Source organism: Rhipicephalus sanguineus, chromosome 7 (genome assembly GCF_013339695.2).
Source record: "Rhipicephalus sanguineus isolate Rsan-2018 chromosome 7, BIME_Rsan_1.4, whole genome shotgun sequence".
Taxonomy (NCBI): domain Eukaryota; kingdom Metazoa; phylum Arthropoda; class Arachnida; order Ixodida; family Ixodidae; genus Rhipicephalus; species Rhipicephalus sanguineus.
In genome coordinates this window covers 14,785,678-14,809,787 of record NC_051182.1, presented here as the reverse complement: position 1 = coordinate 14,809,787, position 24,110 = coordinate 14,785,678, and the positions used below count along the sequence as shown (strand labels likewise).

General features: G+C 46.3%; 2 protein-coding genes across 3 annotated transcripts in view; one reads left to right on the top strand and one right to left on the bottom strand.

Moving 5' to 3' along the window:
- Nucleotides 1–10,937, bottom strand: part of LOC119399307 (mucin-5AC) — a 43,608-nt gene extending 32,671 nt beyond the window's left edge. The window contains exons 1-4 of the mRNA XM_049417331.1: nucleotides 10,255–10,937; nucleotides 7,855–7,945; nucleotides 3,897–3,971; nucleotides 2,719–2,809 (exon numbers count right to left, since the gene is read on the bottom strand). Coding sequence (XP_049273288.1) covers nucleotides 2,719–2,809; nucleotides 3,897–3,971; nucleotides 7,855–7,929 — 241 coding nt within the window. The 5' untranslated portion in view covers nucleotides 7,930–7,945; nucleotides 10,255–10,937. The remainder of the gene's footprint in view (nucleotides 1–2,718; nucleotides 2,810–3,896; nucleotides 3,972–7,854; nucleotides 7,946–10,254) is intronic.
- A 578-nt stretch (nucleotides 10,938–11,515) lies between these two features.
- On the top strand, nucleotides 11,516–18,975 carry LOC119399308 (histone H3.3A). 2 transcript variants are annotated; one of them, XM_037666124.2, is made up of 3 exons: nucleotides 11,516–11,622; nucleotides 13,509–13,821; nucleotides 17,471–18,975. In XM_037666124.2, exons 2-3 carry the CDS (start codon nucleotides 13,540–13,542, stop codon nucleotides 17,597–17,599), a joined length of 411 nt encoding a protein of 136 aa, XP_037522052.1. In that variant the 5' UTR covers nucleotides 11,516–11,622; nucleotides 13,509–13,539; the 3' UTR covers nucleotides 17,600–18,975. The 2 variants fall into 2 exon arrangements, with proteins under 2 accessions (XP_037522052.1, XP_037522053.1); XM_037666125.2 differs by lacking the exon at nucleotides 11,516–11,622 and adding an exon at nucleotides 12,201–12,344.
- The last annotated feature ends 5,135 nt before the right edge of the window (nucleotides 18,976–24,110 follow it).

The window sequence follows — 24,110 nt, the reverse complement described above, 5'->3', positions numbered from 1 at the left end:
CACTGGGCATGGCTCAGCGATTGCAGCTGCGTGGTTGTCGCTACTGCGCATGCGCGGCTAGGCATAACATCACGAGGCTATACCAAGCGTTCTAGCAGCTGCGGCGTCACTGGTGCCATGGCTACGGCCCGGCTGGCTTCTTGTGAAATGTGCACGTTTTAACAGCAGCTTAAAGAGCTTCGCTTTTAAAATTAAAAGAGAATCTCCTGTGCATCTTATACATCATTGCAAGTTCCTCATCGGGAATGATGACCTTCAAGATTAAGGACAACGTGCCGATTCGGCAGTGGTGATACTTGATTAGGTGGATATAAAGGTGATACAGTAGAACCACGCTGATACGTTTTTGAAGGGACCGTAGAAAATAAACGTAAGAGACGGGAAACGCAAGAGCCGAAAAACAGGAAAAACGACAAAATATTTAGTGGTACAAAATTTTATTTCAATCCTTACGAGCAGCACGAAAATTGGCGCGCTCAGCCGCGATCTAGTCGATGGATAGAAACGCGGAGCTGGGGACGGCCTCATCCACAAAATGTAATCAACGTATGTGATTTTTTTAACACCAGCAGCTGTAGGCATGAAAGAACTAAGCACACGCAATCACGACCAGTGCGGCGAGTCCGACCGCGAACCGCGCGCACGACCATGCGAGCTCCAACCAGCTCGAACTCCTCCCGTCCTCCGACAAATAACGATCATGATGAGTCTACGCCAACGCGATGGCAGTGAATGCCAATCTCGAAGGTCTTGCTTTCACAAGCAATTACGTCATAGACGCCATGTTTGTGCAATGCAAATCTCAAAGGCTATGCTTTTGTCAATAGTAAATGCCAATCTCGAAGGCCTTGCTTTTGCGAGCAATTACGTCATAGACGCCATCTTTGCAACATGAATCTCGAAGGCATGCTTTTGTTTGCATCAATTGAAAGATCCTGTTGCTTGCGCCTCTCACGCGGCTAATATTACGGTCAAACCAGGCCAAGCTGCGTGAAAATGCACCATGGCCGCTCTCTTCGGTAGTCACTCGGTCCGCTCCGAGCGCACTTCGCGATGTATCATACGGGAACGGTCCGACAGTTACGACGTAACAGCGGGGTTCCCAATACATTGTATCCTATGGGAGCTATGCCGGGACCGGCGGAAAACGACGTAACAGCCGGGAAAACGCAGCAGTGAGGAACGTAACAGCGGGGTTCTACTGTATCATACCCCCCACTTCATTACCTGTGCACCAAAATCGTATTGATCAGAAAAGAGAAGAAATTTGACAGCACTCTCGAAAAGCTGTTGGGGTTTATCGAGGCTAGCAAGTTTGCTAATCCCCACTTTATTACTTTTTAATGAGTGACACTGTCACACCTAGCCCTATTGCCACATAAGTTGTGTGAGCATGACCTCGGTATCGTTGACCAAGAAGGAGATGGCCTTCTTGGAGGGGGCACTAGATCTAGATGATTAATTAGTTGATGCATGCTAGTACACTGCGCACCTGTGTCATTGGTCATCTTATATATGTCTCGCCTTGATAATAAATTCAGTTGAAAGTTGTGCCTGTCCGTGTCTGTCTTGTCCTTCGTCTAAACAAGTTTTAGCGCAAGAAGTAGTAGAGCATGGAGTACAAACTAGCTTGAACGCACACCTTGGTAAGATACTATATTGGGTTTCATTTTGCTTTTCTGTGCTTTTTGATTGAACCCAAAATAGACAACGTCGCAACAAAAAAAAGATCACTACAACTACAAAGCAGGACAGAGGCCCCTGGCTTTCTTGCTTGCATGGGTCGGGTGTCCGTACGAAAAGCTTCTTTCTCTCGCCGCCTCAATGCGCACGTGCGGGACGCTCTGGATTGTTGCTGAAGCGGTGCAAGTAATTCCCTTCGTCGAATCGACGTTTGCTGCACCCTTGTAGTTGTAGTCCTTTGGGCAGCTTGCCGAACAACCCACAAAACAACTTTGTGCATTCCTGGGATGCTAGGGTCAACTATGCTTCACCACCTTTGTCATTCCCTTCTCAGAATGAGAGAAGGCAGTGTGTGTCCTTGTAAGGACAAAGCCTCGCTTCAAAGCAGTTGCGCCCGCTCGAATTTTGACAAGTCAGGGTAGCTCATTTCTAACAGCCTTACTGCGTAAACAAAATGGCGTGGTCAGGCACCACGTTGCTTGTTACTATGGCAATGGCATCAACAATACGTTGGACAGGACAAGCAACAATGGTGCGCAAGCTTCCCCTACGTAGGAGCTTTCAGCTCATTCTATTGGTGGCACGTTGCACCGTCACTGGCGACTAAATGTGGTCATGTGACCCCGCGAAAATAAAGTTGAGGGTAGGCTTTTTTTTTTTTTTTGAATTTTTGAGACCCAATAACTTCGGACTGCGTGCCCCTAGCGCTGCCGCTCCTGTTGTGCTAATCTGTCCATAATTCAGTCTACACAACCCACGAGTTAAAAATGGGGGGTTGAATAGGGTTCCTTTAAGAGGGAGAAATGGAACGGCTTCAAGGGGGTAGTTGGTGGTCTATTACACTGAAGCATGGCTGCACAGAAAGGTGGAGTGAGGAAAGGAGAAATGCCAGGGGCCCCCCAAGATGGAATGGGGAAGACTGCCGAGAAAGGCCGCGGCACTGATCACGTGCAAACAAGGAAACGGGCAGAATTCAAGTGGTGCCGAAATGTCAACTCCATGTAAATTTATGACACACAAGAGCTTCCCACTCACCCAAAGATGGCGGCGCAGAGTGCACCACACCAAGGCTGCTGTCAGGGGAGCTGAGGTCACCCGAGGTACAAAGAAACGCATCCTGCTTGCGCTGTTGGAAGAACACTTTTATGGTGAACACGGCAAATACACTAATGAAATGGCACATCACGCAACAAATACTATATGTTTATAAAACAAATATTCGTTAAGTTGGTATTTCTGCTAAGATGTGAGTTCATCCTAAAGGAGGTATTAATTCAATCGATTACTGGGCTGACGTCCCTGACGGCCGTTCATACCAACTAATGACACCTTCCACCAGTCCTTCCAGAGCACTGTGCAGAAACGTTAACCATTAATGTCGGAGAGTGGTCAAGCTGCCCTATGAGGTTTTATTGCTTGGCATCTCACTCGGTCAAGTAAGGCCCGGAACAAAACTGCACACTTCTCTCGGACAAAAGCGAGACATTTCCAGCATTCTATGTTAACACATGCGCAATCCCGCAATTTAGCATAGCGCAGCTACAAAATATATCGGGTGGCAAAGAGACAATTAACAAAAATTCTAAGCAGAGATCCGTTCGTGCTGCGCACACTTCATAACGCTGGCCACGCAACTGTCGACAGTAGATGTCATCAAATTCCTAGACAAACTTTGGCACAGTTTGGCGCAACTTACATTGATTTTATCAGGATGGTTCAGAAAATATGATTCACAGCAGTTTGGTGCAATCAGTCTTGTATTGTTACAGTGCTCAATCCATGTCATGTTATGCTTTCTTTTTCTTGGCTCACCTCCTTGTTTATTAGTTTGCCTATCACTTGTATATAGTGCTATTTATTCATTTACTCGTATAAACAACCTATAGGAATAGGTGGATAGCAAAATGACGTCTTCCGGTTCGATGCCTAGCTCTTCGCTGTTTCAAGGTGTGTGCCGGTCAGTGTAATCGGGGAGAAAACACGTCCTTTCTGCGACACGGTTGTTACCAGTTATCTTGCCTCCTCCCCCATTACACTGAACCGCACAAAACTTGAAGCAGCGAAGAGCTGAGCCTTGAAGTTTCCTTGAACCGGAAGTGCTGTAGCAGACGACGCGCCGTTTTGCTATCCACCTATTGCTTGCTTTGTCTCACTGTGTGTGATTGTGCTCCAATACTCATTATCTTGAGGATCACTAGGGTGATACCACCCACCTGTGCACGTGCTGCCTCTCGTTCACAAGCAACTGCCTTGAAATGCCTCATGAGCAGCCGCTTCTCGTCCGTCATCTGCAGACGAAGCAGAACGTGCCACGATGAGCTCATGCCACACCTCAAACAGGTCTCCACATCAGACTTGACACTCAGAGAGCAGAGGTTGTGAGAGGCCTTACATGTTTTGAGTATGCCTCACATACTGGCAATGTTTCTCACGTAAACTGCTTCACAGTTCAACAAGAACACCACACCATTATCACCAGCAGCAGACCACATAGAGGTACAGTGGAACTCCTTTGCTACATTTCTCACAGGACTGAGAAAATAAAATGCAGCAGCCAGGAAACACATAATGCAAACATACTTACGGTAGAATAGCGCAAATACCACGACGGGAGATGGGAGACGAGAGAAGATGGGTTCGTCTCCCATCTTTTCTCTCGTCGTGGTATTTGCGCTATTCTACCGTAAGAATGAACCAACTCGCCCAACAAGTCATTTTACTAATGCAAACATGCGGTTGAAGTCGGCAAAAAGTATTGCTGAAAAATAAAACGCATGCATTGCACACAGATCTACCTCAAATCAATTCATCAGTGTATGGCTTAAAGTCATTGATGGAAGTCTGGAATTTCTTTCGTGCCTCTGCCAGAACCAGACCCTTTTCAAGCACTTGGGTGGCCCTGTGGCAGTTGACATGCCTCCTTAGCGCACAACCAGAACAGAAACAGTTTAGTACAACATGACCGCCAGGAACGTTGCGGGAACAACGTATGAAAAGGGGATTCTAATAAAGAAAGTGCGTGTGGATTCTTTGCTGGGACCGCATGCCAGCAATGTTATACACGAGAAAAGCGAAGAACGTATAAGCTGGGTTCTACTGTATATGTTCACTACAACTATCCCAGCAACGCTCTGTTTACTTCTAACCTGCATCCATTGACACTGTCCCACAACTGCCATTTTCCATACCTTCTCACCTAATGAACTTGACATGTGGCATCAATGTTCAGCCGACCATACATAGCAGACAACACTACGAAGGCTTTTCTTACTGCTTGCATTCACCAAGAAACAGAAAATTTATGTAGATGTCCTGTAATCCAATGTGAAATCTTCTCTCTTAGCTTGATGTCGCAGACTACCTATCTACTCTCAATGCCAAGGAATTGCTATGACTAAATTAGCACATGTAACAAAGTGCCTGTATAATAGCAGTAATAATGCTGACTGCATCAAACACAGGCAGTAAAGGCTGCCTGAAATGACATGACATGCTGCATCGACTGCAGTACGACAGGAACAAAACAGTATGCGGCTGCGTGCTTTTGTTGGGTAAACCAAAAGCAAGCCCTTTGTTGATGCGTTAGACATATAACACATGATCGTGCAATGCACTGTTGTTATGTGAAAGCCAATGAGAGCAATTCAAAAGTTGAAAGACACCTGTACGAAATGTACTGCAATTAGAAATACTACGCTCGTAACAAAAATATCACATTGCTATCAAGGTAGGAAGTACTCTTAACGTGATGTAGTCTATCTGTATACACTTAGCCTTAAAACTACTATTCAGTAGTCTTGGAAGTCTATTCTTGAATGCTCATCAAGTGTAATCTGATCATAATTTAACCTAAACCAAACAAACGAGTAGAGTGACATTTTTGCTGGTCACAGTGCACCACTTGCATGTGAGACTAGTAAAACACAGACAGCACAAATAATGTGACAGCTTTCTTTGGCCACTCTGGATGGTTGAATGACCTCGCACAATAAAGAGTGGTGCATACCCAATGACCCAAGTCCCCTATAAGTTTGAACCATTCAGTTTGCTGGCCACAGTACAGTCAAAGGGACTGCACGTGCCACTAGGTATTTGACCAAACAAACAAACTCGACAGCATATGTAGTATTCGTCGAGTGCCAATCCTCGGTCAATGCCCCAGACAGGAAGCGCGAAGGTCGACCCTGTAGCCTTAAATATAACTTACCGTATTTACTCGAATCTAGGCCGCCCTCGACTGTAGGCCGACCCCCAAAATTCACAAGGCCAGAAAAACAACTTAATCTTGGTACCCGAATCTAAGCCAACCACCCCACTTTCGCACATAGTTTTTTTACGTACATACGGTATAGTGTCCCATCCTTGGCAGACAATTTCTGCATCAAGTGTGCCCGCTTGGTAGACAGCCATTGCAATAAAATATCGAAAGACTTGCACTAGGTGACATTGAATAATGCTTCCATGCGATTATTTAAGCGTATTTACCCCTTACCTAGCGTCCGCTCAAAGGCCTGTACGGCATTCATAGATAAAACAAAATTGCCACTCTGTCAATGCAACAAAGTTGCAGCCTGACACTGCTGGGTAGTAGACAGTTGATACATTGTGCTGCGGTTGCAAGGAAATTGCCGTTTTGCGTGTCCGCCGATGTGCCCACAAGATTTAGTGATTCACAAATGGTATGGGCATAAGAAACAGGCTATCACTCACTTTGACAATCAGCCGTTTCTGGCACCATTTCATTCCTTCACACGACCTTTAAATCCACAAGTTCCCATTGTAATATATCGTGCACAAATAAAAAAAATGACTGCACTGAGAAAGGTGCTAAATGAGACTTCTACGAGTAAGCTATTTTTCTGGTTTAATTTTTCAGTGCCGAGTGCTAAGCGTGAAACAATGTATAGCTGTAGCCCATCACAGCTGATGCTTTCTCACATTACACACATGTTCACAAAGAAACACTTTCACACAGTACGCAATGCCTTGAATGTACACTTCCACCAGACCACAGAATGAGAGCAAGCAAGGAGAATCGCTACACTTCCTTCTATTCCTCTACACATCATAAGTGCACTACATTGTTTTCTTTTCTTGTTTTTAACACTTGGTCACACCTGCACATCCTTGTCGTGGGAGACTGCAATGTCATAAAGTACAACAGCTTCAAGGAATCCAGAAAATGATTCAAGTCATATCTTACCCCTGAACTGCCATGAGAAATTTCAGTCATACTATTGCACTACTGAACAGTGAAAGTCTTACTAGCACATACACAAAACAGGAGCTGCTAATGGGCACTTGAATCATGCATCACATGAATGATGATGATGTATGGATATTGATGGCAGGTTTGACCAGTGCTCTGAGCCATTGATGAGCAAATTTATATGAAATATACTCTAGGTAAATCTAACGTGGCTTTATGACAATGTGCAGTTTAGTGGTGCAAAGGCCACATCTGATAAAAGAAATGCCAAGTAAACAAGAAATTACGAATGGTAAATATCTGTATGGTGGCCTGAAAACAGTCAACATAGAGATGATCAAGTGTGCATGAACCTGGAAGGTGAGGAAGGTCCCATGGTCCAGCTCCTCATCCGCACTTTTACTGCTTGACAGTTATTCAAGGTCAAAATCACCTTACCAATTTCATGATCCAATAAACCAATTACTTGCCAGTAAAACTATGATTGTCGACAAAAAAAAAAAAAAAGCTATAGCATATTTCACAACTGTGCACACAGCCTGCAAAAACTAAGTTTCTGTACATACAAGTTCAGACAGGCATCTTTCAACTGCCTAGTCAAAAAGTACAATCTAAACACTTCCAAGAAGAAAAAAACATATTAGCCAATTTTTGCAATGTAAGCATATTTTTTGATGATTCCAAACAATTTTTAAACACCAGCAGAATGTTCACGACTAGTTAATGGGTACCTATTATCACGACTAGTTGAACTGTTATTTGCAGTTACGAGTTTAACACAAATTTCTATACACAGGGTGCTCTAAAAAGTACTGTAGGCATCTTTTCAAAGCAATGGCTCAATTTTTTGCCGCAGCAGAGCTGAACTTTGTGTTGGCATTTCTGAATGCATGTCAGGTGAAAGTGGTGTTTGCCAATCTCAGCCTTGTTCTTCCATAATCTTGGTCAACCAGTGCACTCACCAAGGGGGGCAGAATGGGCCTGCCGAAGCTCTTGATACAGGACACGTACGGGCGTCGTTTCGTCGCCTCTGCCATGACAGCCGTCAATCACCTGCCAACAGGACGTGGCATTCATTCATCTTTCCACGACCGAGTCGTCTAAAATTAAAATTCTGCATCTGCTGCCAAGCTTGATCTCCGAGGTGTTGGCAGACCGACTCTAAGATGTTGGCAACACCGGTTTATCAGGGCATGGGGCACGTGTACTGGGCCAACATATGAAAATACAGCGGCGTCTCTTAGTTGAACTACGAGAGACAAACGAAGCCAAAACATTCGCAAAGCAACACCATTAGCAGGCTTAGTACACTCACGTATCGCAGAATGAAAAATGCAAATTTAAAAAGAGCGCAATGGTGCCTAATTCATTCTTCTGACTGACAGCACGATCAGATATAATTAGAACATTGATGAGGCTGGGTATTGGTCAAGTGTGTAAACTATGACTCCAACATTGAAATAAAACAAAACAAAACAAATGAACGGAAATAAATGCAACATGTTACACAATATCAGCAACATAATATAAGCTCAAATGAAATACTGAAAATAGGAGAATGAAGCAAGAAAACCACTCGGCAGGCATCACGACAAGTGTAAAAGGAAAAAAGTGGGAAAGAGACAGGCCAGATGATAAGGTAAGATTATCACAATAAGAGGCACAGGTAAAGAATGGGCAGAATCTCAGGTTGAAGCGCACTGAAAAAACGTGGACAGTAGAAGTGGACAGGACAGCGCTTATTGTTGCACACGGCTCTGTTACGCATGTGCAAGGAATCCTGTTGCTGCTTCATATGCTTTTTTCTGACTCAGAAAGAATCACTTGTGAGTCCTGTCCACTTCTACTGTCCACGTTTTTTCAGTGCGCTTCAACCTGAGTTTCAACTGGCCATCTTGCTGCGATGGGCAGAAAGGGAGTCATCAGAAACGACATCGGCGGGTGGGTGGTTCCAAACGTTCAATGTGTGCAGCACAAAGCAATAAGAAAGGATTTCAGCTGCAGATGGTGCCTTTAACCTCGCATTTACAATCTCCCAAAGAGAAGGATATGTGACAAGCTCAGTACACAAATGATGGAAGACCTTATGAAAAGAAATACTCACGATCCAGTGAGAAATTGCGTCTCAATTCTGTTTACACTTTATGTACTACGGTAATTGAAAAAAACTGAAACATGTGGCACGAATGACTACATGTAGATTTTTTCTATCCATTCTGCTGGTTCAGCAGGAAGAATGCCATGTAAGAGCAGCAGCCCACCTGAAATTTCACATGTAACATTTTTGGCAAGACAAGACAGAGACATGTAAGACAAGACAGGTAACAATCTTGGCAAGACAGAGGACACAGCACTGAGCACGTGAATTTGGCGGGAACAATGCAGCACAACAAACAGGGGTAGATGCTGTGGGTTGTTATCCCACCGACGAGAGGGGTGCTTTATCGTCCACTTTATTTCGTTGCAATTTACGTCCCAATTATTACAGAACAGCGTAAAGACAAATATTAAAGGGGCCCTGCAACCCTTCTGCACGTAATCATCGAATGGCTTTATTAAAAGCACTTACTGCCTCACAAATCAACTGCCACGAAAATGAATCCGTCAAGTACGAGTGCAGTTGCAGGGATTTGCCCTCTCCTTTCGTGCCAGCAAGCGCGCCAAAAGCTACACGGACGACAAGGGGGCAAGAAGACGCGTCAGCTCGTGTCGTGACCTCGAGCACTTTCTTTTTTTTTTTGGAACGCATGGCTTACTTTGTGCCCAATCACGAGCAGGCACATGGCGACCTCCTGTGGCGGCCACAGTAACTATGCAGCTCGACATGCCGAAATCGGGTGATAGCCGTGGACTCTGGGTTTATTGCGCAGTCATTGGGGTATGTGGCATCATTTGTCGAGAGAAGAGGGAGCAATTTCTAGCTGGCTTTGAGAATTGTAAATTCCAGGCCACGTGCCGCGCTATAATGTTTGGCCTGTGTGTTCTCGGGCGCCTCAACTACCGATCGGCAACGTTCACTGACCACGCTGAAAAAGTGCTGTAGGGCCCCTTTAATGTGGCCTATGCTTTCCTTAATGTAGTTCTCTGCTTGGTTGTGTCCAACAAAGAGAAAAACATTCCATTGCTTTGTTCAAACAGGGGTAGCCAATAGTCTAGTTGATATCAGGTGAAAGAAATGCACCAGCCGGCCACGCTATGTGCAGGACAAACAGGTGATCAGAGCAAAACAGTGAGGAAAGGAAAAAGAAGCCATGGATGGCAGCTTTGCAGGATGAAAAGCAAGATGGCTTAAATTATAGAAGGGGTCTTGCAGTGGTCATAAAATTAATGGGATTATGATGCTGCGCAATGCTTGCAGTCACCAGACCAAAAGTGAGACCTCATTGCCGAACAGACGCGACCACCCAGTAACAACTTCACCAGTAACCTGTTCATACACTACTCCCTTGCTCCAGCAATCATTTCAATGTCACTTTAGCTGTGGGGACCATAAAACGAGTCAACAGGAATACTGCAAATTCAGAAGAAAACAAATGTCAGTGCACTTAACACTGAAATAACTGGGCCAGCTGGTTCTGCTCGCATATGTAATCGATGACACCTCAGTTACCTTCTTTAGTCAATAACTTGTATGGATAACCATCTTTTTTCAAGTGACGATAATCTAAGGACGACAGAAATTGGAGCTACTTGGCACACGAAGGCGTCCACATTAGCACGCCTTCTACGATTATTCATAGCCGGTTACTTCTGTGATACGCGTGCAAGTCTGGGCACAGACCCCTGGTACAATGAAACGTCGACAAACGACCACAAAGCACGGCTCGAAGGCCCTGGAATCACGCTTCGAACTGTCGGATGCACAAAGGAGTGACGACCTCCCGGGCGCGTTTACGCGCGAACGTCTCAAGCAAGAAACGCTTTTCGCTTTGCGAATAGGCACGGAAAGTTCTGGATGTTGACAGCTCACACGCACCCTGGGGGACAGCCCAAGAATGTTTAGCTGACGGCAGGAAACAGCTCTGCATGCCCCGTCCTTCTAATCGAATTCGGCTAAATGCGCTGCCTTGAACAGCGTGAGCGCAGCAGTTGCAACGCTGCAAAAAGTAAAACAAAGCAATCTCACCGTCGATCGAAACAAGCGCACCAAGGCGTGCTCACGTGATTCGAGAAGTCGAAATTTCGCGCTCAGAGAAGGTGCGGCAGCTGCGCGCAGAAACCGTTTGATCCCCTCCCGAAGTCGTCCTTTCCAGCCACGCCACGATAACGCCAGCATTGCGCGACCGTCCACTCAATGAGCCTCGCTGTTTACTCACGATAAGGCATTACACAATAATCAGCATATCGCGTCGATCACTCTTCGCCGATAACGGTCACGACTGTTTACTTCCGTTGCCTTGACAGCATTAGCAGCAAGGGCAAGGTTCGCATATTCTGTAAACGCAACAATTATGAGCCTGAGAATTGGCTCAAAAAATTCAATTACTAAGCGATAAAATCTAACTAATATTTACAGTGTTCGAAGAGCATTGTTCACGGTTATTACACTTTTGTTTATGGGAATATAAGGCCATAGAGTTAATGTTTGGAGTAGATGGCGCGAGAGTCGATTTGACCTACATAACGAGTTCACTCACTTCAGTGTAGTGCGATTGTCAGGTTGTGGAGTAAGCTCGAGTTAGGTTTTCTACGCCTTAGCGCCCGAACCTTCGAGACACGTTTCGCGCAAGGTAAGTGGAAACGATTTACTTCGGTCTACCATTCCGAAAGTTGAGCATATATTTGCCGTTTGTACAGGCAGAGTACTACATCGCCGCCTCCATCTCGGTTAGTCATATTTTTGTACAAGGAATACGGTCATTCGACTTAATAACTGTTAGTCAGTATTAACTGTCGCGTTGACTTTAGCGAGCCTTGTAGGTGCGCCTTTCAACTTGAAACCGGCGGTTTTTGAGCGGACCGTTCGCGGAAGTAGGCGACAATGGGTCCCTCGTTGCAGCCCGTAACCGTAGGCACGCATTTGCCGAGCTGCTCGGCGATATTTTGCGGCTTACTGCCTGCGAAGCGTGCGTATTATTTGCGGAACTTGCCTCGGTGCCGAATGGGCTCGAGTCCCGTGCCCGAAAATCGACCATTTTCGACATCCAGAAGGCTTTCGAGCGGACCAATCGCCATTCGCGGCTGCCAAACAATCAACCAATGGGAAACGAGCTTATCAGAGCCAATAGTAAGAGACGTGACGTCAGGAACGACCAGTAGTCGCTCGCGGAGCCGATGACGTTGCTTCTGTGTCATGCCGGTTTTTGTCGTAGCTTTTCTTGATCAGTTTATGTGCGCGCCCGTCCGTAATTTTTTTGTTCTGAGTTTCTTGATCTCGGTGCACGCTCGCTTGTTGTGAGTTGTTTCGTGCTGCAGCAAGACCCGCGAAAGTGCCCCAAATTTTCGACTTGAGGTTTGTTGGCTCTTATTCATCTAGTACGAACTCCTCGGCCGTCCGGTGTTTGCGTCTTTCGAGCCGTGTTTTAGCGCGTAGCGTCGCCGAGACGAGCTGGCGTTGCTGCCACGTCTGCCCACACCGGCGGCAGCGCACCTCATTGTGTGTTGCCTTTCTCTCAAAATACCCGCGGCAGCCATTTTGATACAAAGCTTCTCGGCGAGGGTCCTTCGCGTTGTCCAGTCTTCGACTTTGGCCCTGACCGTACAGCTGTTGTCGCGGTGAGTTTGCGCGTAGGGTTAGGGATTCGCGTGTGCACTTTCTGCTGGGGAACGCGGACACAACGTTTAACCTCGGCGGTCGTAGGCGAGAGACAGCCCGTGCAACTGTTAGCCGCTTCTCCGGGCCGCTGGTGGCAGTTTCCGCTAGGCCTAACATTGCACCAGTGCCTCTTTTTCGTGACCGACCAGGTACTGTCGGTGGCCGCGCCTCGTGGTTCCGTTCGCTCTGTTTTTCTCGTTCAATAGGGATTAATTCGCCGGAAGTTACAGCTGGCGAGCTCCTTGAGGCTGTTGCGGCGTCCTAGGCATGCTTCCGCTGTACGCGCGTCGTGTGTTAATTGGCGGGAACCGACTGCCAGTCTCATCACGCGTGCGGTCATTCAAAAGGCCGCGCACATCTCTTGGGCTTGAATTTTCTCGAATTAATTGTGTTCGTGATATCCTGTCACTTCTGCATGTCCAGACGCGCCCGTGCGTTCGTCACGGCTTGCTGGGAGCTGTCAACTTAGCGTGTAGCCCTTCGTTGGCAGGCTTGACGCGTTCGCGTTTCAGACGCAGGACATTTATGCATTTCTTGTCGAATTGCTAGCGCTCTTGTTGCGTTCATCTTGCATGCCGCTCTTATTGTGAAATCACATCGGACCCGCGCATCCTTACTCCTGTGAACACTAAGCCGCACGTTGCTGCTGTCGTAACGTACAGTACTTCTACCGCGTCGTTTTGTGCACGGTATTCCAGACATTGTGCGGTAACTGTCCCGTAACGATTAGGCCTTCTCATGTCGCATTCGGTGTCCAAATGTTCGGTCTAAGTTGCATACAGAGTTGTGCTCGTGACATGTCGACCACCGGCGTTCAGGTGTGCAAGAAAGCGAACCTCGGTTGTTTTTTCCCATTCGCAGGTAGCCCACCCTCGACGACTACCGAGTAGCAATGGCCCGTACCAAGCAGACCGCCCGTAAGTCTACCGGTGGCAAGGCGCCCCGCAAGCAGCTGGCCACCAAGGCGGCGCGCAAGAGTGCCCCTTCGACGGGCGGCGTCAAGAAGCCCCATCGCTACAGGCCCGGCACTGTGGCCCTCAGGGAGATCCGTCGTTACCAGAAATCCACCGAACTGCTCATCCGCAAGCTGCCCTTCCAGCGCCTCGTGCGTGAGATTGCGCAGGACTTCAAGACCGATCTGCGCTTCCAGAGCGCAGCCATCGGAGCTCTCCAGGTCAGACTTCCTCATTGGTTTACCTCAAAGTGTCTCATTTGTTTAGCATACACACGTGAGCGGCGACCAGTCGTGCGCAGTCTGCTCAGAAATGGGATAGTTACTGCCTCTGCTTGATACTACATTGGGCAACCTGCTTAGCTCAGCCTTGTCAATGCTTGATCTATCCTGCTTACATTTTGCAACTTGGGTCAAACAATTAGGTACGCAAATGGCATTTCCCCAGCAAGTGTGGTTGCAACTATCGCTTGTGTCGGCATGCCGTGGCCACACGTTGAAGTGGCACATTTGTCCTGCACACAAGATTCACTGCATGCCATTGGATGGACAGCTCTCGAGTTTCCACATCGCTTACATACACGCAGCAAACGGGCACCCAACTAGTTCAGATGTTTTTCAACTGGTTGCAAAGCTTCGGGCCACATTTGTTGAAAGGTAGAAACTTGCTTCAACTGTTTATATCCTAATTGAGCACTGGATCTCTCCAGATGCCAGGTTTCTTGCAAGGGTTTCGGGTTGCACAAGACTTACCTGGAGTGCCTGATGATGGCAGTGCTGTAGTTGTGGGAACAAAATCGGTTGAGCCACTTGCTTCATCAACAGGACTCCCTCTTACCGCGTGGCCAGTCCTTGTGACCACACCTGATGACAGTGCCGTTGGGTGTCATTGCTCATACTTGGCCCAGGTCCCTTCCTTGTGAACAATAGCAGGTGTAACCCATTTTGGCTTTTCTTTTAATTACTGGTCCTACAGTACGTTCACAACGCCTGTCGTAGCTGTTTATGGGCTACTTTCATGACCACTGCAGGCTCCATGACTGCGCAAACTGCAATGCAGCTGGTCATTTGTTAATGGCACGACACTAGATTGTGACCTTCGCCTACGGTGCAGCCACCCTTATGGAGGGCATTCCGGGTTTGGCTCTTTCTGCAAGACCACTTGAGCTCTGGCAATAAACGGCTGTGGAGAGATGCCATGTAGCTGTGTCTGCGATGCAACCCTGCAAGTTATCTAAACTAAATGATTCCGCAAACCCAAAGCGGGCATCCAGCTCTTGTGAGATGATCGTGCTCTCCAGATGGCATTTGAAGAACCTCTGGTCACTTCGACTGCATCTGCCACCATCCCAAATTTTTCAAGGGAAAAAGTAGTCAGTCATACACTGATCGCTGGTCAAGCACTGCGCTCCTTGACCACCCCCTGTTCCCAGTGAGTTTCAATGGGTGGCCAATTCTTTACTGTGCAGGATGCTTAGGAGGCAATCAGTTCAATGAAAGGGAAAATTTTGCACCTTTTCTCTTCGCCCCATCCAGTCTACGTTTTCGCAAAGCATCGTGCATAGGTCATTCATGTATTCTCTTGTTATACCATTGGAAAAAGGTTTCAGCACTCTGTCTGCAATAACTGCAGGACCACCCAACAGATGCGACACAAAGAATTCACTCTTGTGGCATGCCCAATATTCTAGCCCACAACTCAAAGTAATGACTCAACTGTTCTGTCAGTTTCAATGTCACTGCAGCATGCATAAGCAAACATCAGCTTTTGCATTCTCTCTATTTCTTGGGAGAGTGCGTAGGCATCGCATCCCAGTGCTGCAAACAAAAGCTGTTTTCTGAAGTGGCTTGTGGTCCTCTGTCACGGTAAATGAGTCGCTGTATATAGTAGCCAGCTTATGTTAGCTATTTGACTTGCAAAGCTTGCTGCAGTTTCTGCTTCTGATATACCATTCTTAAAAGTTATGCAATTGGTCAAACTGTCTCCTAAGGTCCAGACCAAGCTGCAGTCATTGCAACCGGCGGAAAAGGGTCAAAAAGGGGTACTGATGCAAAATTTCATGGCAGAGATAGCCTGTGAGATTAATTCTTGTGCACATGTGTATCATCTACCCAATTTGAATAGCGAATACAGCTTTGAAGTTTGCGTTCCCAGTCCAGCACGACGGCCTAAATTGACACCCTTGCTTGTGGTGGCCTTGTTTTCTTCACGATATTGCGTCACGTTTGAAGGATTGAGCAAAGCCCTGGTACAGCATTGACTTGACAGAATTGAGCCTTGAAGTGGCTTCCAATCACCGCACACCTACCCAGCTGTATAAAGCATTGGTAACGGTGATGGGTAACAAAGAGCTTCCTTTGCAGTAAAAGCACTTGAGATATACTTTAGTATTGTGGAGAGCAAGCTACGTGATAATTTGAAATTAATGGCATATCAAGGTCTTTTAAACAGGCCTTGTTAACTTTGGTCTACGAAATGACGCTGGCCATTACTTGCAAGATACTAGTGCTCATTGCATTCAGATTCCAGCAGCTGTGGCAGCTGATACACAGTAGAAGCCCAGTTACTCAACACAGAGTGGCTCATGCAAAACCCTTGTGTAATTGGGAGGCAGAATAGAGCCAGTAATGCTTAGTCCCCCCCCCCCCCTCCCGAAAAAAAAAAACTTTTAGTTTAAATGAGCTCTAAGCATCAACCTGCACTGTTCCAAGGAAGGTGAAAGAAGACTTCACAGGCTTTAATTGGAAGAGGTGTGAGTGAAACTGTGTTCTTCCTCAGAATAAATCTAGCCCACGCTTCCATTTTTGCCTGCAGCTTTGAATAAAGTGCACAGCCATGTTTCCACAGCCTCCTGTCGGAGGGTTCACAGACATGTATGTTATCACAATCTTGGAATGGCAACGGAGCACATTTTTGTGAGCTTGCATAGGTTCGTTTCATGTGCAACTTCTGACCCGAGTGTCGCACTGATTTCAAAGTTGCTTTGCATGCTGAAGATGACTATAGGAAAATATCCGGGCATTGAACCAATCTAGCTTGCTCACCGTCTCGGGCAACTTTTGTGTAGGTAGATTCTCTGGGCAGCGGCCCACAGTGAACGCCATTCAGAAGCAACCTTAAAGCCATGAAAGCTACATCACTGAAGACAGTGACCTTGAAGGAGAACAAGTTCCTCATTCTTGGAAGTCATACTGTCTTTTGTTACTTATTTTGCTATTTGTCGGCACAGGGACATGTTAATTCTGCATTCAGAGTTCTTATCAATATTTTGAGCCTACGATAGATACATGTGCGTTAGATTGCTCTGAATGTGTTTTTGATCTGGGCAGTACCAGAGAAGTGTTGCTCGAGGCAGTGTAAGGATTAAATGGGGTGTTTAGTACATTGTTGCTATGAGAGTTGGTAAAATGCGCATCTCTGTATATAGTGTGCAACGCAATGCACCATGGTACTCTCGTGGATGCTCCTTCTCTCCACACTATTTCATGTTCCTCCCTGCTTCAGAGGCAGCTGTCTTGCAAAGCTTCGTGCATCTTCGCAAAACAGTCTTCTAATGCGAGCAAGTCTCATTTTCTTGCCCGTCTACCTTTATGGCAGCAGTTGAACTTATCCCAAAGTTAAAAATCGTTCCAACTAGGTCTCCATGTTTTCGGATAAATCTGATAACTCAGATTTGAACTGCCAATATGACCCTGTTCTGTTCTTTATTGAAAGCACATGTTCTAAGTGGTCATTTATACGTGGGCTGGTTAAAATAAACTCCGAAAACACTGAGCCCTAGGTTCCACAACTGCCACCTCTTGCATAATTGGCCATTCATTGTACGACCAGGTGATTGTATAACAAGTGGTTGTTGGCCTGTCCTTGCAGGAAGCGAGTGAGGCGTACTTGGTTGGCCTCTTTGAGGACACCAACCTGTGCGCCATCCACGCCAAGCGCGTGACCATCATGCCCAAGGACATCCAGCTGGCCAGACGGATCCGTGGGGAGCGTGCCTAAAGCAGCCGCTCCTGCACAAAGGGACACACTCCTTCTCTTCGCCCCGCTCGTCGTCCTCGCTCTACACACATCATCGTCATCGCCCCCTTTGTATCCTCGTTCTCTGCTCCAGTGTTCTTTTGGGTGGCAGCATTCAACAAGCCTGGGACAGACAATGCCATCCACCGTTGTTCACGTGTCGGTGCTGTGTGTGCTTTCGTTGCCGCACTCTCGGGGCAGTGGCCACCGCACGACAGTGAACCGGCCAGTGCCCTCCTCGCGCAACACCCGAGGAAGTGCCGTGTGAACCAACATCTCAGTGTTGTCCTCCTCAGCTGCTTGAGCCCACACTTTGTGCCCTCTGCGTATATCGTAAGCTCGAGGCAATATTGGCCTACACTTTGCAGGTTTTCTTTTTTTTTTTTCCAGATCTTTTCAGTTGCATTCTTTATTCTCCAAGCCCGTTGGTTCTGCACATTTTTCATTTCATAAATCATGTCATCGTGTAGCGTTGCATTGACTGGTCGTAGTGCGCAGATCGCAGCAGTTCTGCCACGTGCACAGGAAGTGGCCCAGTGTTGCTGCTGCATTGGTCAGCCTCTGGTGAACCGGTTGGGGGGGCCTGCTTACAGAGAACGTCTCTGGAATGATTTGGCAAGCTCTTCGTGGAAAGGGTGGCACCATTGTCTGGCAAGGTTTTGTGTGTGCAGGAATACCTCCGCAAGCGGGCCCCCCCTCTGCAAATACACGTACTTAAGACAAAAAAAAAAGTTATCCCAATCTTGTTGGCTATCGCAATTCTGAATAAAGCGCGTAGTTGCACAAGGCATTGGCAGGACAAAAACAAAGGGGAATCGTGTCGGATGTGCTCGTGAGAAGTCTTTAAATTCAATCCAGAGGGTACTGCTGCGAGGTTTTTTTTTTTTTCCTCTAAGTGCAGCCTTTACAAACATTGCTCAGTTTAACATGAGCTATTAGTTTGTGCTCCAAATGATTTTTCACGGGAGTCTCGTGTGTGCTCAGATTTGTTTAGTTTTTTTGTACCACTGCCACGTTTTGCCGTGAAAAAAAAAGTGCAGCCTTGTACACATTCAGTTTTCATGGTTGTAATTCTTTTTTTTTTTTTCTGGAACTGTACCCTCCATTTTCTTCTTTTTCTTGCGCTTGTATGGAAAGCAAGCTGTGTACTGTCATGTTGGTGTACAAGTGTGTCGAGAGAGGGGCTAACCAGTGTTTTTAATAAATGTTTGCATATCTATTCAATATCATGTCACCACCATTACACCTTGCATGTAGCGATAGTTTGTCAAGCGACGGGTCGTAGATGCGTTTGTCAAATCTGGTCTTCACCGTGATTGAAACAAAATGAAATTGGAATAAAGTGCATCACATTCCAATTCACTGGCTGTGTTTTATTCCTTCCTCGCTTGGTGCATGCCCATTCTCAGGCAAAATGCTTGATGCCATGAGGCAGTGTCGGGAAAATACTTTACACAGCAATAAGCACTAGATTCTTGTCTTCATTATAGAGCACACCATTTCAGGTACATGTGAGCGTTGTAAGGTAAATCCTGTTTTTTTGTTAAGGTATGTTGCCACCCTTGAAAACGACTTTTTTTTTTTTTGGAAAAAGCAAATTTTACTTTTTGATACTTTAAGAATCTAGGGATTCAGAATTGTGCTACAGTAAAAATGATGTCTCTATGTGCTTCTGTTGGAGAGTTGTTGGTTTTACAACTACCACTAGACCTCTCTGAAACTGACATTTTGTGAAAACGCAACGTACATTTCAATCTGTAAAACACTCTTATGTTTGTGCTCGCATACGCAGGATACATGCAGATTAGTTTGTGATTAAGTATACGAAAATTTAATGAGACTGAGCTATGGTAATCGTGGCCATTTTTTTATTCAAATTGCCACATGGGCGCACACAAAGTGACATTGTGTTTGCATTGCACTGAAGTGTTGTGCTACCATTGTGAAAGCTATTTTTTCGTCAATTCAGTGTCCTAGATTGTTGTCTTACAGAATATAACAAGATAGGACTTAAGTTCCGAGTGAAACAAAGGCCGAAATGCAAAGCGTGAAAAGTTGGTGTGCCTACAGCCAAGTGACAGCTCTCGGCACAGGACATAAGCATAGGGGAGGTTTTTACAAAGACATCCTGAACAAATTGAAGCCTGTGAATGTGGACCTCTTCAGGCGATACGTTTTTCAATATGTGTCTGCGAAAAAACGCGAATGATTGCTTCGCTGGGATGCTCTGGCAGCGTGTCCCTAAAGATCTCTTTCTAGGCCCGCACACTTTGTTTGGACTATAAGATTGTATATGTTAGTTCAACAATGGAAGTAGTGGTATGCTGGATATCTTGAGGCAGTTGGGTGTCGATCCTGGCTACTACATTACAGTAGCTTGCCTCAGCAGGGACCGAACTCGCTTGAAAAACGCCTGCCAGCAGTCAACGGCTGACGAAAAACAAGCCCAAAAAAATCTAGGAGCTGCTAAACAATCTCGTGGTGAACTCGTGGCAGCTAAGGAAGGCCCTAACTATGAGCTTGTCTTTTCGTGTCCCACAACCTTCCAACGATGTATGTAACAAGTTTGGAAAACTTCTTTTTCTCAAAACATTTTCAGTTTTTTGTTGTGCAATAAGTCATAACTTGTGAATAAACCAATAATTTTAGATGAAGCTTTCCGTGCCTCTTTATGGAACATTATTCTGTGCAATGAACTAGGATAATTGAAAACCACGAGTAACTTTTGATGTTACAAGATTTCGACTGAAGTGCAACCACCTGAAATTATACAATTTAGGTTTTTCGGCTATTGGCCGCGAGATCGAGCGGAGTCGCCGCCTGGCGGCTACTGGCTGAAGCTCGCCTAGTGTGGATTGCTCCCTGCATAGTCTGCTAGCCACGTCGTGTTTGCATGTGCGCATACGTCCTGCACATTCTCAAAGGGTGGTTTGTTCTGTTATGTTAGCGCGATTTTAACTGCTCGTACGTATACCTAACATTGTGTACAGAAGCAAATGGGCTTGCCCGGCTGCATGTGCATTGTAATAAGATCAGTGAGTGCGACTTTCGAGAGGGCTCTGTATTGGTGTCATACCCTTCGTTCGCCAAAATCATTTCAGTGCTGATGCCGCTTTCTGGTTCAAGCACATCCTAAAGTGCCCTTGGCATAGTCCCAAACATGAGGAGCATTAAACTGTGTGTGAATGCAGCGTTTTAGCGACTCCGTGGTAAACAAAAATGAGGCTCGTGCACTTTCGTGTTGTTGTTAGGTGTATAAGAGCGGCACTGTAGTTCATGACGAGCTTTAGTTGCGCTTAAGATGTCCTTTTATTTTACGGTCGTGGTCCCGCTACAGCGAAATAATTCTATCAAGTCTGAGACTTCGGTACTCAAACTGTCCCTAAAAATAAAAAACAGACAATGGAATGACACGGCAATGATAAAACGGTGTTGCTTGGGATGTAAAAACAGCGCAAAATATAGACAAGGACAGAGGAAGAGACGACACCGCGCTGAACTCGCAACTAAACTTTATTGGAAAGTACACGCACAAATAAAGTTTAGTTGCGAGTTCAGCGCGGTGTCGTCTCTTCCTCTGTCCTTGTCTATTTTGCGCTGTTTTTACATCCCAAGCATGAACCACCAACTAGCCCAACTTTCGCTATTATTGAAAACGGTGTTGCCGCGCGCAATTTGACCTTGCGGCGAAATTTATGCAGAACCACCCGTATTCTTAGCCCGACAGCGTGCCTTACATTTATGTCGTATAATTTCACGCAAAACCTCATCCTTTTTTTTTCACATTATCTTGAGCGTTTGTGTGGAGTTGTTATAAATTGATGGAAGGCAGCGGACATTGTTATTTTGGAAAAAAAAGACATTTATTCCACAAAATAACCGGACCTTTGTTACATCACTGTTGTGCATGTAATCAATTGTTGAAAGCTCTGTGCTAAACTCTTACCTGCGTATGTGTATTCGCGTGAACAGTGCTATTGAACTCATTGCACAGGTATATGGGCTGGTATACAAATGAGCAAGAAGTAAACACTTAAGTAGTTCAGTCGTGCTACAGCAATGTGTAGTACACAGAACACAAGCTAAACACGTACAGAGAAAACAACAATATATTTATATATTGCGTAAGCGCAGACTGTCATCCAGGGCGAGCATCCCTTTCATCTTCAGATTGCGCGTCTCTCACTAGTAATAGGAACGTTGGATGACCTTCGTGCATCAATTCCACAATGTGGAGTGTATATATTAGAGCACTGCACGGGCCCGGGCCGGGCCGTCCGAAGCGTTTTTCGCTGAGCCCGGGCTTGAAGCCGCGGGCCTGAGCCGGTCTCGGTAAGTCGGGCCTTCGAGCACACGCGAACGTTATGTATTGCATGGTCTAAGGTGTACTGTGCCAAGCTGAAGTGACACGTGCAAAGAGCTGGCTCTTAGTAAAGCTTGGCAATAAAAATTGAAAAACAGTTGAAGTGCTATTTTTTTTTCACCAGTATAGATATAGATTGGCACTGTATATTTTCACTAACGTTTCGTCTGCTGGACCAGACTATGTCAAAGTAACAAGTACATCGTGGTGGGTTTCCTTATAAACACGCCAGATCACATATATATATATATATATATATATATATATATATATATATATATATATATATATGTGTGTGTGTGTGTGTGTGTGTGTGTGTGTGTGTGTGTGTGTATATATATATTAACAGCACTAACAATGGGCCATATCAGGGTTGTTCCCATGGGAGGAATAAAGATTTCGGTCTTTTATTCTAGATTGACACATGCGGTACATTTCATTTATATTCCTTGGTATTACGTGCCAAAACCACGATATGATTACGAGGCACGCCGTAGTTGCACCGGATTAATTTCGACCACCTTGAGTTCTCTAACGTGCACCTAAAGATAAGTATATAGACGGGTGTTCTTGCATTTAGACGGGTGTTCTTGCCCATCAAATTGCGGCCGCCGTGGCCGCGGGAATCGCACCCGCGTCCTTGGACTTAACAGCGAAACAGATTAACCGCTGAGCTACCACCGCAGGCAGAGGAACATTTAGATGCATGTACACACCGGATTTTCCGTCCGATCGCCCGCTAGAAAGCGCACGGGATCATTAATAATCATCATCAACTAATATCCTCTAGCGGGCCCGGGTCGGGTCTGGTCATGAACAAGCGCGCCCTGGATTAGTTTAGTAATGAACGCCCGGGCCGGGCCCCGGCTTAGAACGACGGGCCCGGGCTGGGTACGGTCAAGTACGCCCGGGCCGGGCCCGGGCTTGGAACCACGGGCCGGGCTCGGGCTGGGCTCGGGCTTCATAAAGCGGGCCCGGGCCGTAAAATCCGGCCCGTGCAGTGCTCTAGTATATATTATCAGTAAGCAGCAATCAACGCATTTTATTCGCCGACAATCGGCTCAAACTGCTCACAACGAAGCGCCGCTGTGTGCATTTGTATACGCGCCTCCGACCGCCTCTCCACACTAACGCGGCGACGCTGCTGCCACCTATAGGTCGATCGTGCGGCCAATAGCCGGTCTGCGCCTGGTCTGCGCCGAACAAACGCGCTTCGATTAAACGCTACCGGGAACCTTGCCCGAATTGTCGCCAAATCCCATTTCTTGCGTCATCTTGACGCAAAAGGTCACGTGTTGGGCTTGCACTGCTGGGACTGCTGGCTTCAAAAAGAGTTGGCTTACCAAGGCTGGCTGCGTCATGTAATGCTCCCTCCTTTCTTTTTCTTTCCTCCATGGTTGAACGAACTGTTGTCATACTGTAGTGGGTAGTAGTGGTTCCACTCATGCCAAACGTGCAACTAAAACGAACATGAGACGTGCTTCACAGAAGAACAGAGGTCCCTGCTGTTTTTCAGTTATGTTTAGGTGCAGGGCCGTACCCAGAAATTTTTTTCGGGGGCTGTTTTTGTGTAGAACGGCTAACTTTGGCAAATAGTGGTTGCTGTGAAGGCGTGCAAGTATTTTAGTGTTGTTCGAAAGGTTAAAACATGCAAAAATTTCGGGGGGTGTCAGAACCCCCTCAACCCCCCCTTAGTTACGGCCCTAGTTCCGTGTTGCATATGCGACATATGACAGCCAACACGGACGCCTTGGTGAAGCAGAACTTGAAGCAAAATCTTTTCCAGTGTGGAACCTCAGTGAATACCGGTATGCTTTAGTAAAACTTGCTGTTGGGCTAGTTGGTGCATGTTTACGAGAAAATTCGACGACGCAAACCACCGAGAAGAAAAGGAGAAAGGAAAGAGCGTCTTTCCTTTTCTTCTCGGTGGTTTGCGTCGTCGAATTTTCTTGTAAAGAATACGCATGAGGACATGGTTCGAAAATTCCCTGAAGTCAGTAGCGCTGCTCTATGCCCAAGACGTCTTTTTTTTCTCTCTCTCTCTCTCTTTTTTCTTATGAGCGGCGCCGGACATCGTGCTCCCGTTTCTCCGCCGTTTTTGGAAGGCAGGCAAATGCGCCACCGGGCGCC

Bases quoted from the DNA above. Each gene is read 5' to 3' on its own strand.
- LOC119399308 (XM_037666124.2), top strand. From the start codon at position 13,540: ATGGCCCGTACCAAGCAGACCGCCCGTAAGTCTACCGGTGGCAAGGCG. The intron at 13,822-17,470 runs GTCAGACTTCCT...CTGTCCTTGCAG, and splicing joins CAGCCATCGGAGCTCTCCAG to GAAGCGAGTGAGGCGTACTT.